General features: G+C 43.4%; 2 protein-coding genes and 1 long non-coding RNA gene across 3 annotated transcripts; 1 reads left to right on the top strand and 2 right to left on the bottom strand.

Annotated features, from left to right (window-relative positions):
- The first annotated feature begins 184 nt into the window (after positions 1 to 184).
- Positions 185 to 4057, top strand: wu:fc46h12 (uncharacterized protein LOC568958 homolog). The gene is made up of 5 exons (XM_067253433.1): positions 185 to 1155; positions 3000 to 3108; positions 3199 to 3318; positions 3436 to 3514; positions 3856 to 4057. Exons 1-5 carry the CDS (start codon positions 1052 to 1054, stop codon positions 3945 to 3947), a joined length of 504 nt encoding a protein of 167 aa, XP_067109534.1. The 5' UTR covers positions 185 to 1051; the 3' UTR covers positions 3948 to 4057.
- A 275-nt stretch (positions 4058 to 4332) lies between these two features.
- Positions 4333 to 5521, bottom strand: LOC136959173 (uncharacterized). The gene is made up of 4 exons (XR_010878723.1): positions 5375 to 5521; positions 5092 to 5142; positions 4918 to 4994; positions 4333 to 4813 (listed from the first exon to the last, which is right to left on the bottom strand). It is a non-coding gene; the product is annotated as an uncharacterized lncRNA (long non-coding RNA).
- Positions 5522 to 6477: 956 nt separating this feature from the next.
- Positions 6478 to 13754, bottom strand: ccdc39 (coiled-coil domain 39 molecular ruler complex subunit). The gene is made up of 20 exons (XM_067253521.1): positions 13665 to 13754; positions 13361 to 13480; positions 13023 to 13169; positions 12689 to 12847; positions 12465 to 12557; positions 12198 to 12326; positions 11457 to 11648; positions 11175 to 11278; positions 10935 to 11067; positions 10583 to 10777; positions 10217 to 10381; positions 9835 to 9972; positions 8975 to 9183; positions 8673 to 8796; positions 8425 to 8584; positions 8112 to 8218; positions 7702 to 7842; positions 7290 to 7469; positions 7076 to 7164; positions 6478 to 6988 (listed from the first exon to the last, which is right to left on the bottom strand). The coding sequence occupies exons 1-20, from the start codon at positions 13752 to 13754 to the stop codon at positions 6799 to 6801; spliced, it is 2865 nt and encodes a 954-aa protein (XP_067109622.1). The 3' UTR covers positions 6478 to 6798.
- Between the last annotated feature and the right edge of the window lie 529 nt (positions 13755 to 14283).

Here is a 14283-nt window from a genome sequence, read left to right as displayed (position 1 = left end):
AGTGGACAGGTCAGTCTGCGCTCTGACATCACTACAAGGCTGCCACAAGGGGGAGCCATCGCATACAATTACAAAATATCCTCAGTCCATTGAGAAGTTCACTTTTTGACTTCATTAACCTATCAGCGCAAACCCCCCCCCCCCCCCCCCTCTTCTTCTACATACACCATGTTTTATTGCAGTTTTTGGTGTTCAGGTTGGCAATCAAACAAGAGCTTTGTTTTTTGTGTTTTTTGTCAAAAAAAAGATTTCATATCAATGTCATTAAGCTTTTAACAATATATTTATCCAGCTCAGGAAGCACATTTCACAGCCAACCTCTAAACAGAAACAACAGCTTGGCCTGTTGAGTTGCCCGTGTAGAACATGATTACGTTTCATGTATTAGCAGATGTAAACCTCTTGGGGGGAAATCCAAAGAGCACTGCTCTTATGGACTGGAGCCAACCTTAATTGCAATTTAATATGCTATAATGTCTGTGGGTGCAGGGTCAAGTACTATGTCATTTGTAGTTCCTGAGGTGAACTTGTGCGAGGGAGCATGACTGAAACCATTTTAATACTGCATCATTGAAGAGAAAAAGCAAGATAAATGCTACAAAGTTTCATGGTTTTCATGTTCCAAGTGAAGTCTGTTAAGCAACATATTTGTGTTCTTTAAAAATGTGTATTGCTTTCACCAATAATGATCATGAAAGTGGCAGTCATCAGTAATCATGAACGGATGACTGTCTATAAGGTGACAGTGTACCTAAATTACACTTCTGAATTGCAAATGACTTATAAGTCCACTATGATGTAAGATCTCAAACCGAAGCATTCAACCTTTCTCTCGTCCTTCCATGGCTCTCACATGCTTCTGAACCGTGCTAATCAATGCTGCACAGGCCTCCTGCTTCACCTTTTCACATGACCCGGGTGTTGGGATGAGCTACTTGGCAGTGGTGCTCTTATAAGACCGGGGCACCAACCCACCGACAGTCAAAAGAAGATCCAAACTCCCCGCAGCAGCACTCAGCATCCCAGAGAACCAGACCAAACTTCTCCAGCCATGCGTGTGAAATCTCTGCTTGTGGCATTCGGGCTGATTCTGGGGGTCTCCTTCTTTGCTGTGTCCAGTGCAGATCCCCTCCATGCGCAGTGCAAAGTGATATGGTATGGAGTCTTGTTTCTCTTTGAATGTGTTTGAATGTGAAAGAGATTGGTATAAAGTCCAGGAATTGTAATGTAATGAATCCAGGTCAATTGATCCAGGAATGGGTCAGTTTAATTGTAATGGACTTGGAGAACAGGAACAGGAGAGAATTGTTAAGGCCTACATGGTAGTCGAATGATATAGACAAGTTTTATCATGGCATGTGATAATATGTATAAGGGCATTACTGATAGGTGTGTCCATGTTGTCATCAACATCAGAAATGATAACTTTTATGTAGCCATAATGTACCTCACTGTGTGCTGAATGCATGGAATGTAGTTGGAAAGTGCGTTTGGCTTTGAAGTTATTCACTCAGTAATTGATCAAATTGTGGCTAATAATGAGCTACAGGGTATAGCTAATGTCTCAAGATGACGTCAAAATTCCTGAAGATCAAACTACATTTTTTGTTGTTGTTGAGATCTAGAGATCTCTCAGTGTGGTTATAGATGAAAATTCACATCAGACAAGGTACCATGTGATTTCACTTTTCTCTCCGCCTCAATTTCTCATACTGGTTATGGCTGACATGCTTGTTAGACCGATCCAGAGATCAACAAGATTGTGGATTCTGTTGAAGAAATTGTATGACCTTTACATTCAGTATGACGTGGCAAACATAACTCCATAAGATTTTAGGATGATCACAGACAACGGCTAGAGTAGTTGGCTTGCTAGTTTATCCTCACGTGAAATGGTACACATGTTTACGCCCGTTCTCCGTACGTCGCTTATTACATCCGAGATCAAATGACACATCCAAGATGACATCATCTTGCTAATCATGATCTGGCTAATTTGGTTCTTCGAACACCCATGTTGTTTATAATTAATATAGCTGGATTGAGTTATGCGTTGGTCTAAAAGGGGGTATGTATCGATAGTAGAAACCTTGATCATCAACGCTCCTATTGGCTGCTCACATAAGTCTATGGCTGCTCACCGTGGCCAAAATGAGCGCCCTGTTTTTTCCGCAACAGAGCAACAGCTTGCTCGAAGGTTTCTCCGAATTTGAAGATTTTATCAGAACGCCAGGGAACATCTCAAAGTCTGCAAAATCCAAGAAAGAGGGCTGGCAAAAAGTAGCAGACCAAATTAAATGCAGTGACAACGCGTTTTATCGCTTATTACAGTAAGCTAGGCCTATGTTTTATTTTTATTTTCATACTTTCATATTTTCATTTATCATCTTTAATGTCATATTATGTGGTTTCAACAAATGTATTATGTAAATGACACCTTCACAAAAAAACGATCACGCATGAGCAATTAATTCGGTTTCATGTTACATTCTTATGATCAGTGACCTAAAGTATGCACTTTGTAAAGCTCTCTCTTGGAAGTCGCTTTGGATAAAAGCGTCTGCTAAATGAATAAATGTAAATGTAAATTCTGCTTATTATTCTTGCACCTTCTGCAACAGGTTCCTGTAGTAAAAAGGGACAAGACATGTCTGTGACAGACTTCCTGTATCACCTCTGCTTGTAAAGCCTCAATCTCATCGTGTTTACATAAAATAAACCTGCTCCCAAGCAGGTTTAAGCTTACGGACCTGTTGCTATGACAGCAAGTCCAGGATGAGCTTCGAAGAACGAACAATCCAAGATAATGACAAATCGTCAACAATCAAATCCAGCTAACTGAGTTAGCGACGTACCGAGAACGGCCCCCTGGGCTCTCAGCGATCATAAACAGAAATAATGTATCACAACAGTTGGAGAGCAGCCCAAACAGGCCTGTACCATTATATGTGTGTGATGGGATCTCTTTGTATGTTTGCCATGCTCTATTTTCTCCCCAGGTTGTTTGGCATCCCATGCCGGGATGTCTATGTGGCTCTGGTGAACCAGATCAAAGCCTGGAGGACGAGGGCCAGCTGTGAATCTGGTGGAGAGAACTGTCTTTATGAGGTAGAAGGCCCAATTCTCTATCCCCTACTGTGCACTTTTAAAATGATTTTTTCGCCATCTTTAAAAACCATTTATCCTCTTGTGTTGTAGTTGGTGTCTTCATCTCCCATCCTGATCAAAGCCAAGCACACCTCTCCCACGACCAAGGATGTGGACGACCTCAGGTTCAGCCTGTATTCCATGGAGGAGTCCTCTGTGTGCCGTGTGACTGTGAGCTTTTAGATAGGTCAAAGGTTGCTAAGTTCACTTCAGAAGGAGCACAGTCTAACTCTGAGACACACACTCAACTGTCCTCACGTGAACACAACTTCTCTTCTTCACATCCAGGGAGAGGCAGTGTCAGAGTCCTGGGAAGACCTGATGGACAACGGCACCAACTACTGCAGTCTCCACAACCTGGTAGAAGGTGACATCATAAGCTCCTCATGCTCTCTTGTAGTGCACTCTCAACCTTACTACCACAGGGCAATGCCAGGTTCAATATATTTAAAAGATACAATTGAAAAAATATTGTATTTCTTTCTTTTTTCTTTTTGGGGGGTTTAATATTCTAGTTGTAAGAAATGTTTCATGCAAGAATAGGATTTATTCATTCAGAGATTTAGATTTTGACCACATTTAGATTAGACCCCTATGGAAACTGTCAACTGGAGCATTACCAAGAACTCCAATGTACCTTCAAAATGCACTTGAAACTTGACATACTCTTCCTCCATATCTCAATGACCACGTGTCTCTCTTTTCCAGGCAGTGGACTCAGTCAGGTGGAAGGATACAAAGAGTACACCAACGAGTGGATCTGCCTTGAGTACACCACAACCAACTGCTCCATCTACTGAGCCAGCGGCCATGTTTAAAACCTACGTCTGTCTTTATTAAGAAACCCCGAGTGATGATGGCTGTAAAGTTGATGACAAAGAAAGGCGAAAGAGGCTCTTTAGTAACCACATTCACTTTATTTGATGTAGATCCTGTTTCCAGGTTAAGGGTCAGGGGGATTGCAGATTCTAGCTTTATTATTACAGGCATTGATGCTTTTATTGTTATTATCCTTAGTGCTTTAATGAAACCCGATTACCTTGTTTACAACGTCTATGCACCCGGTCTCACTGCTGGGACCTCCTTTTCATAATGGAAGGAAAGTTTCTTTCCAGTTATATAAATAGACTTTTGACACCACCACTTTAGCGTGTACTTTGTAATCAATCCATCATAATCATGTCAAACTGTTTAATGTTATAACTTCCATTTATTGGAAAAAAATGTCAAAGAGTGGTTCCAGAAGTAAGCCATACAGCAGAAGGGAAACAAAGTGCATGAGTACATATTGAGACATCGATAGACAACAAAGCTCAGAACCAGGCCATGGGATTTAGTTACAAATGTGTATACAGAATAGTTTGATATACTTGTTACCCAGTCATAGACACAGACTACAATACCCTTTTTAACATAGAAACTCTCAAGTAAAACATAAAGAAAAGAATACCACCATCGATGTATTATCTCAATGTGTGGCACGTTGTGATAGTCTATAAACTTGCAATATAATTCAACTATAATTAATAGGTAGTAGAATTGACAAAATTGAATTGTGAAAAGTTGTGTCCTGAATTATTCAGACACACTGTCACACTTTCTGTATCTTCCTCAGTGTCATCTGAAAATCCAGCTGTGGTTGTAACTTCTGTAGTTGTGCCTGGAGCTATAGAAAAAAATCAACCTTTATTTAAAAATGTATTTACATGTAAATTCAACTATGGATTGATGAGCTGACAGGGATCATTCCTGAACATTTATAACTATTACCTGTTGCACTAATGGAGGAACCGTAGTTTCATTCAGTTCTTGATGAGACTGCCAAGTTGTCACCGCAATCACTAATGCTGTAAAAACCAGTAAGGGTATTAACAATACTGAGATGCATGTATATTATACATCCACATGTAAAATATAGCCTACAGTTGGTGTGTAATAGCCTACCTCTTTCCGGTGAAGCTGGTGCTGGCGAGGTTGGTGTGAGTATTTGGTATCCTGTGGTAATATTACAATCCACCCACAGAAACATATTTAAAGTGTGATCTTGATTTCCAATTTTTGTTATACTTTGATATTAATCTATCAAATCAAAGAGTGGGTTCAAAGGTATAGGTAATACCTCACAGCATAAAGAAACCTAGCACATTTGTATGCTAAAACTTTGACAGACTTCCACGACTATTATCAAAATGGGCAATAATGTCAAATGAAACGGGACAATGCTTACCCGTTTGTCCAGCTGACAATGTGAAACATGCCGCCAATATGAATAGCAGCATAATGTTGCCGTATCGGTCCTGTTGGAACATTCTTCCGTGAACGGGGCTGTTGTTTCACTGTCCTGGTTTTCCTACCTGTGTTTCGTACTAGGAAGTCATTTTTATTAATAGTCTATACCTGGAAAGAAGGTGTTGCCTCATAAAATAAGAGCTCGGTTTTCCTTGTCATCAACAACAACCCGTAAAAAAATGTTTTATGTTGTCCTTGATTTTTTGGATCAAGTTGTACTTTTCCTTAAAGAAGCTGAACAAGTGCAAAAACCTCTTGAGACTTAGACATTTATACCCAAATATTTACATTTACTTTGGCAACAACTATCCAAACATGAACAATGATTATAACATGAAGGAATACAGTACTGTAAACAGTATGATATAATAACAGCATGACTAACTGCTTCTTTTCCCCACTCTGACATCTCACTCAACATTATTGACTGATGTTTCTCTTTTTTTAAATAAAATTTTTTTACTCAACTAACGATTGAACTACTGACATTGTCATTGACTGTGGCATCAGACCATAGTCATCATTTCTAAATATCTTTCTCAAACAAACAATAACCAACTATACTTTCTCATTCTTTCTGCAGAAATAAACTGTAGGAGTGAATTCGGGTAATCTGGGACATTTTTTGCATGCATTTTCTGTGACACCACACCAATCAAGTTTTGTGTGTTTTCAGTCACATAACATACATGCTAAACCGAGGGTAAAAGTTCTGTGGACTAGACATTGTCATAGCGTTGAAGAAAACGCTCTGGAGTTTAAGTGTCCCACATTACCCAATGTCCCAGATTACCCGAATTCACCTTACATTGTTTCAGGAGATGTTTTTCTCCATTTTTGAAAGACGGTTCCTCTGTAAATATAGGAAATGAATGCTTTGGCCATACAGATTCAAAACGCATGTCAAATGCAGGCTTTATTTCTACACTGAAACATATCACATTTATAATTATAAAACACCATAATAAGTGCAGCATAATCCACTTCCTTGCATTAACAATAGGAATGTTTTCAAAGCTAAAGGTTCAGAGAACAGGTCTTAAGGCCTGTAAATAACAGTCATGATTTTGGTTTATTAGGACCAATTCCGATATAATGGTTGGAGAATGTAAGAAAAGAATGGAGAACATAATTTCAATTGCATACATTTATTTTCACTTAACTGCAAATGATTGAGTTTTATGCATCAATGCGTGAAAATGAATAAACTGAAAGGGCCCTTTGTCCAATGTGTTCAAAAGTGACACACACACTCTTTTCTACTGGCTGTGACATCAAGGTGGCAGCGACATTGATGACATGTGGGTATTGTTGATGCTGGCCTATGGTGTGTGTGTGTGTGTGTGTGTCATGGGGCTTGTCCTAAGGGCTCTTGCGGTGCTTGCGGCTGCTGCTGCTGCTAGTGCTGCTGCTGGCAGAACTGAGGGGCCGTGGAGAGGTGATCAAGGGGGGGGACGTCACGGACAGTCCCAGGCCCAGCTCCAGGGTCTTGGTTGGGGGAGACCGCATCCCAGATGCCCTGGGGCTGCTGCTTGTTGATGACCCTGCAGACCTACCGTGTACACAACAGCAGAAGAATATTGTTTGATGAGGAACTCAGAATGGGGAGATGTTTGGAGGAGAAGTGTCATCATGTTACCTGAGGGAAGCAGAGCTACGAGCAGAGCTGGTCTTGGAGCTATGACGACTGACTGGGGTTGAGGCAGGTGAGGGAAGGGGCAGGTGAGCCTGGAGGTAAACGGGTACATCTACTTGACGAGGAAGGCACGGAGAAACTAACCGTACACCAGAATTTATGGTTGTTTCATTGCTGGATGTGATTTCTACTGTAAGTGTAGTTTTTTCAGGGTTACCTGAACAAAGTACAGCTGTAGAGCAGATCTGATGTCAGGATGTTCCTCCATGATCTCCAGCAGCATCTTGTTGATGGACCTGTTGAAGTCCTTCAGCTCCCTCAGTGCAATGTCCTTCTCCTCAAATGTCTCCTCCTTACTTTTTCTGGCTGACCGGATCTCTTTGGTCAGTTTAGAACACTATGATGGGGGGGAGGGTATTTCAATGTTTTTTTTCAATTCAACGGAATGATAGTCAAATTGTCGGGGGGGTTTTACTTCTCAAACTGTGCTTTATAGTGTTATAATAGCATAATAATATTTTTGCTATTATAACACTGCAATTTTCATAATAGCCAAGAGTCTAAAATCTCTTCAGATCCCAGTACGGGTAACAACCCATTGCAATAGGAGAGCTTGGTGCACAACAAACCGTTTTTGTAACTCGGTCCAGTTTTTCCTGCTGGGAAACAAGTTCTCTGTTGATGGAGACGATCCGTGACTGAGTGTCCTCTGTCCTGTTGTCCTCCTCGCCCTCTTCCTCCAGCAGGCGGTCCAGAGTGTCTTTCATGCTCTACAATGAACGCACAGACAGACAAGACAAAGACCAGTTCAGCAGGAACCAAACATACATGTCTATACCCTCTTTGTTGTTACAGCCACTCAAGGGGAACGCAGCACCATTTATGGATGACGAGCACAAAAAGGACAGATAACGACAGGTGCAGTGTTCGTGCGTGCTGAGACACAAGGAAGAGGCTGAATGAGAAACCCAGAATGTGAGACAGGGCGTGGCGGGAAAGGTGCGCCGAGGGCTGCGAGCCAGGTGTCAGGTCGAGCTACCTGGACGTCCTCCTGGAGCTCTCTGATCTGGCGCCTTTTGAACTTGTACTTCTCCTCAACTGCCCTCTTCTGTTCCTCCAGCCTCAGCTTCTCCTGGTACTCCTCACCTGCGACACACGCCAAGGCCGTAGCCAAGGAGTCAACATTGGGGGGGACAAATTACATTTGTTATGATCATTTTGGACAGGGCGGGCGGTTGCCTGTCGTAGCGTAGCACATTTATATTTGTACTTATATTTTTATATCAATATATTGGGGGGGACATTTTGACCAGATTTGAATATTTGGGGAGGATATGTCTCGTCATACATACTGGACTCTGTCACTTTGTTGAAGGATTTGCGAAAAGTGCTGTTGTGGTTGTTGACGACGTGCAGCGTATTCTCCAGAGCTCGGATCTCTTTCTCCATCTTGCGGATGTTGGCGTCCAGGTCGTCTCCTTCCCGCTGGAGCTCTTCCTTCTCCTGGGCGGCCTGGAGGGAGGCGCACGGGGGGCGATCGACGAGGGGAACGCTTCCAAGGGAAAAGATGTCACGAAAGATGTCACGAAGCCCCTCCTACCTTGATGACATAGTAGGCCTGGGACTTCTCCTCCTCCCCCTCGGGAGTCGCCATGGTGATGGTCATGATCTCGTACCGTGTCCTCATCTTGTCAACCTTGGACAGTCTCTCGTGCACCTCGGCGCTGGAACACAGGAGAAGCACTCGGTCATGGGGGACTCTTTGAGGAGAGGAAAAAGGCCCAAGATGGTCCTCGAAAAGTAAAAGATTGCGTCTTTAGAACCAATCAACCCCCACAGTTGGCCGCCACTAAATGACACGGAGGAAGGGGGTGGAGTGGAGGTGCATTGGGACACAGTTACCTGAGCCCTTGACGCTCCTGGTCAGTGATCTTAACCTGCTTGCAGAGCATCTCCCTGTGGACCCTGATCTCCTCCTCCCTCTCCTTCATGGCTGTGCGCAGCTGCAGCCTCCTCTTCTCCAGAGACAGCACGCCGTCAGCCTTGTTGTACAGAAGGTCCCTCAGCCGCTTGATCTCCAGCTTCATGATGTTGTCCTCCACCATGGTGTCCTGGCAACCAGAGAGGTCAAAGGGGCAAGACGTGTCCTGTGAGTGGCGGGCGGCGTCCACTTACAGACAGTTGTCGTTCATCGTAGATCGAAACATTTCCTATGGTTGAGGGGGTCAGTATAGACAGGAAGGCTACTACCGTATTTTCCGGACTCTTAGTCACACTTTTTTTCATAGTTTGGTTGGTCATGCGACCAACTTATAGTCAGGTGCGACTTATATATCTAAATATATATAAGAATTCAATGGATTCGGTGATGTGGAATGAGATCGGGAGCTTGGTGAACTAGTTTACCGGTAACTTGCTTGTTGGACTCGCTTGCTTGTTATGTTAATTTAGCCTATTCAGCCTCCCAGGTATGTTCTTTATGCTATTGTGAAGCTGAATAACTGCTTCACAATAGCATACTATTGCTAATGTGTTACGTTAACATACCGGACACCTATTCAGCCTGTTGTTCTTTGTGCTATTGTTCCTTTCCAGATTAAATGTATTTTCTTGGTCTTTGTGAAATAAATTTCGAAATAAATGCGACATAGTCCAGTGCGACTTATATGTTTTTTTCCTCTTCATGACGCATTTTTTGACTGATGCAACTTATAGTCCGGAAAATATGGTATGTGGATCAACACTGTGATGAGGGACGTCACCTGCTTCTTGAGCCTCAGCTTCTTCAGCTCCTTGTCAGTGGTGTCATTAAACAGGTTGAGCTCTTCGATCTTGGTGGTCATGTTTCGATTCTCGGATCCAGTCTTCTCAGTCTCTTTCTTCACACAGCGAATGTCATCCTGTCAGTGGGCAGAGGCAGATACTAAAGTGAGACTGTAGCCCAATCCAGCAAAACAGGCTACTGAAAGTGCAGGCTAATACTAGAGGCGCCGGCCTTTTCCGACAAACAGAAAAAAATGGGAGCTGACAGGAAAACAGCACAACGCGAGGCCTGAATGGTCCACTCCCATCCGTGCCCTGCCCCAGGGGGTTGTGAGAGGACGTGTGTGTGTGTGTGTGTGTGTGTGTGTGTGAGGTGGGGACCTGGAGCTTCTTCAGCTGGGTGGTGAGCAGGCCGGCCGTCCTCCTCTTCTCCTCCAGGGTCTCGGCCAGCTGGCTGGTCTTGTGCTCCAGGGCCTGCTTCTCATCCGTGTTCACGTCCCCTTTAAGACGAGACATCTTCCTCTCCAGCAGCTTGATCTGGAAGTCCTGTTGACAGGGAAGAAGCAGTGGTGAAGATAAACTCACACGACGTCCACACATATCTCGTGGTAGTAAAGGACGAGATGATGGTATTTAGAGTCATTTAGTGGAAGGTCTGTGGTTGGATGCTCGGAAATAAATCAGATCCATTACAAAATAAATACACCGATTCAATGGATACAAAAAGTGTGAGGTCCTCTCCCATGCCTGGTTGTAGATGATTTTCTGCTGTTTGAGGGAGTCCTGGTCCAGTCTGGTGAGGCGTGTGTCCAGGGAGGCGAGGACGGTCCTGCTCCCAGACAGCTGGGCCACAGCATCCTTCTCCCGCAGCCTTAGGGCCTGCAGCTCCTGGCTCTTCCGGAACAGCACCTGCCGCTCGCGGTGCAGCTCAGCGTCCACCTCCTGCCCCCCGCGAAAGAAAGAAAAAAAAACACGGCTCAGAATCAGTTCAGGTAGCGACGGACTTACAAACGAGTTACGGTGAAGTTCATGTCAGTCAAATGGTTCACACCGGTGGGTCGAAAAAGGTTCTCGATTTGTCACAAAAGCAGGGTCTCACTTTGATGGCTTGCTCCTCCTCCTTCACCATCTGGTCCATCTGGGCGGCCCTCTCCTCCACCGTGAGGGCCGTTTCTGTTACGGCCCTCAGCTTCTCCTCCAGGGCCAAATTATGGAGCTTGTCCGCCTTCACTCTGCAACCACACACACAGGTAGCCAAACCATCACTCAGGCACAAGGGGGCAGCTCAGCTGACCAACCATAGAGGGGAACAACCAATGAGGTCTGGGACAGAACGTACTTCTTCGCTTTGACCTGAATCTCTTTTTTCACGTTGGCCAGCTGTGACCTCATCGATTCTACTTCTGTGGCTGACCGATCCACCATGCCCCTGAGACTGTCCAGCTAGAACACACATGGATCAGAAACATCCGATCAGAAACCACCCATTAAAAACAATGCCGTACAGTCAAATCGAATCAATAATAAGCTCTAGGCCAGTAATACAATCTCATTTAGCAACACTGTGTCTCTAAGCAGGAAGTTGGACTGCTGACATGGAGAAGGAGCAGGTCTGCCTTACCTCATCCACTAGTCTGATGCGGTTCCTCTCCTGCTCCTGGAAATCCTGTCTGAGTTTGGCTGCCTGCCTCTCTGCCATGGTTATCTTTTTCTCATACTCCCTGTTGTTCTCTATTTCTCTCTCCAAAAAGGTCTTCTTCTCTTGGATCACACCATTCCTCTCTCTGATATCTTGATTGACTTGGGTTAGTAGCTGGAGGTGAGGCAAAACAGAATATCACGTACACCTATCAATTAAATCAAGTTATGTAGATAAATGTGTTCAGAAAACTGATACATTTGTCCCGTCATTTCTCACGCACTTGTTCCAGGAGTACAACGGTATCAGATGTTAGTTTATTTCCTCCAGGAACTCAATGACACTTATTGAGGGACTTGTTGCACTTGTTGGTTAGTTGTAACCGATTTTGCTACTTGTACTCGCTGTGAATTATATTATTGTTGCTTGCTTTCCTCCAGGTACACTCTGGCCACTTTAGTGGATCATGTCATTTAATTGTAACTTGTAACATGCTCTTATGGTTCTACCCATTGGCTCTTAATTGCTTTTCACAATGTATGCTTCATGTTTTGGCTACCCACAATGTTTTTGGGGCTTTCTCGCTGTTTATGATCATTGACCTATGCACCTTTTGCTCTTTCTTGTATGTCGCTTTGGATAAAAGTGTCGGCTAAATGACTAAATGTAATGTGTTTTCCACCCAGAGAAAGGTAACATTGTAGGCCGCCATCTAGTGGTCACCATTGCACACTGCTGCATCTCTGTGTCCCTTTTCTTCATCTGCTCAATGCTGTTCTCCCACTGACGTATGAGGTCCTGTCTCTCCAAGTGGGCCTGGCGGAAGTTCTCTGCTGTCTTATCCAGTCCAATCTAATCACAAAACACAAGGTATGTGTGTCACTGATGAGAATAAACAATGTCTGGTCCTGGTGTGTGTGAACAGTGCTTTAATTATCTACTTAGCTAGTTAATTCATTCACCAAGATAATATATTATTAATTTTTTTACCTGTGCTGACATGGTCTCAGTCAGTTCGTTGTCCAGAGCCTTGCGTTTCTGATTGGCCTCAACAGTCTTCTTCTCAATGGCCAAAGTAAGCTCCTGAGAAGAAAGGATGCAAAGAGGCATTAAAAGGAAATCCATTTGAACCTGAGCAGTAAACTACAACCCCAGAACCAGGAATGTGGTTCCTACTGCAGAACTACTCAAATCACCCTCCTCTCCTGACCTACCCGTATCCTGCTCTCATCCTGCTGGGCATACTTGATGATGGCCATAGTGTCCTCGTCTTTACGCGCTGACTCCTCCAGCCAGGCATCCAGGGTCTGCTGGTCCCAGTTCAGCTGGCTCTTCAGCTCCTCCAGCTTCTGAGAAACCTTGAAGATGCTGTTCTGAGGGTGTGTAAGTAACCATGCCTGAATGTAATGGTACTATAGATCAACCGTATCATAGAATGTGAACTAAGTTTAATAGTTTTGTATTATTAGTCAGTGTACAATGACTAACAACTGAAAACAAAAACAATGTTTAACATTTAAACGAGTAACGATGGAGGGTAACGAGTACCTCCTGCGAGTTCTTTTTCTCTCGCAGAGCTCCAAGCTCATCTTCCAGCTGTGACATCTCCTGCCGCAGACGACCCATCTCTCGTTCAGCCAGTGCTTTGAAATGCATCTCTGACTCCGTCTCCCTCTCCCTTGCCTTGCACAGTGCCTGCACAGAAATGCACACTGTGAAATACACACTGTCACGCCGGCTTAACAGCCAACTACAAAGTTTAAAAAACATTTAATTTTATTAATCATTAGGCCTAACACGTATACACATTTCGTACAATACGCCAACTACAAAGTTCCAGTACCATCCATTGGATCAGTACGTACTGTGCAATAAAGAACATGTACCTGAGTTTGAGTTAACTCTTGCCTAACATTGTTCAGATGTTCTGCCATTGCTTGTATCCTGTCTTTGCATTCACAAAGCTTATTGTCGATGAGCATCTTTTCCTTTTGTTTCCTCTGAAGCTGTTGAGACGCAAAGAGGCTACAGGTAAATGTTAGCTAGCTAGTTCTTTTAGTACACGTATGGCATCTTAACAAAATTGAAAAGTTGGCTAAGCAATGATTGGGCTAGCTAACACAGACCTAATTGTCAGCAATTATTAAAATGTGAGGCGGTGTGTGAAATAGCATCTAATTACCTACTTACCTCATCTTCCAAGGCTTTATTCTCTGCATTCGCAACTGGGATAGCAAAACCCTCATCCCAGCCCACCTCCGATAAAAGAGCGCTAGACATTACTAGTACTAAACCACAATAGCTTTTCGGATAACTGATTAGTAAACAAACAAACGTCTATGCGATGTTTTGTCGATTCAGATAGTCCTGCTCGTTTGTCCACTTAATAAACTTTCTTTGCGAATGTAGACCTAGTTATCTAAAACCGCCGTATGTTTTCAGCGTTTGTGCCTAGCAACTGAATCAGGTGGTTAGTTACCACCCCATCCGGTTATGAACTGCATGCGCCACAAGGGGGCGATGAAACATTTACTATTGATTTGATGTGAACGTTTAATCCATCCATTGATTCTATTTGAACATCGAATTATTAATATGATACATTTATTTGAATCTATCACATCCTCAAATTTGAAGGAAAGTGATAGTCTATATCCTACGATACAATATGTAATGTACTGTACACACTTGGAAAAAAGGTTCTTAATGAAGATGATTCTGGTTAAATGGTGAAATATTGAGCATAGAATTTAACATATGCAATACATACTTACCCAATTAACAGCATTTGGTCCACACAGGAGAAGTG

This window comes from Osmerus mordax, chromosome 16 (assembly GCF_038355195.1).
Source record: "Osmerus mordax isolate fOsmMor3 chromosome 16, fOsmMor3.pri, whole genome shotgun sequence".
Lineage (NCBI taxonomy): Eukaryota > Metazoa > Chordata > Actinopteri > Osmeriformes > Osmeridae > Osmerus > Osmerus mordax.
This window is presented reverse-complemented; position numbering and strand designations above follow the sequence as displayed.

What these genes read in the sequence shown, in the direction of transcription:
- wu:fc46h12 (XM_067253433.1), top strand. Translation starts at nt 1,052, where the DNA reads ATGCGTGTGAAATCTCTGCTTGTGGCATTCGGGCTGATTCTGGGGGTC. An exon ending in GAGAGAACTGTCTTTATGAG is followed by an intron (nt 3,109 to 3,198) that starts GTAGAAGGCCCA and finishes CTTGTGTTGTAG; the next exon opens with TTGGTGTCTTCATCTCCCAT. An exon ending in CCTCTGTGTGCCGTGTGACT is followed by an intron (nt 3,319 to 3,435) that starts GTGAGCTTTTAG and finishes CTTCACATCCAG; the next exon opens with GGAGAGGCAGTGTCAGAGTC.
- ccdc39 (XM_067253521.1), bottom strand. Translation starts at nt 13,754, where the DNA reads ATGTCTAGCGCTCTTTTATCGGAGGTGGGCTGGGATGAGGGTTTTGCT. An exon ending in AGAAAAAGAACTCGCAGGAG is followed by an intron (nt 12,848 to 13,022) that starts GTACTCGTTACC and finishes ACACACCCTCAG; the next exon opens with AACAGCATCTTCAAGGTTTC. An exon ending in AGCTGAGGCTCAAGAAGCAG is followed by an intron (nt 9,184 to 9,834) that starts GTGACGTCCCTC and finishes TCTGGTTGCCAG; the next exon opens with GACACCATGGTGGAGGACAA.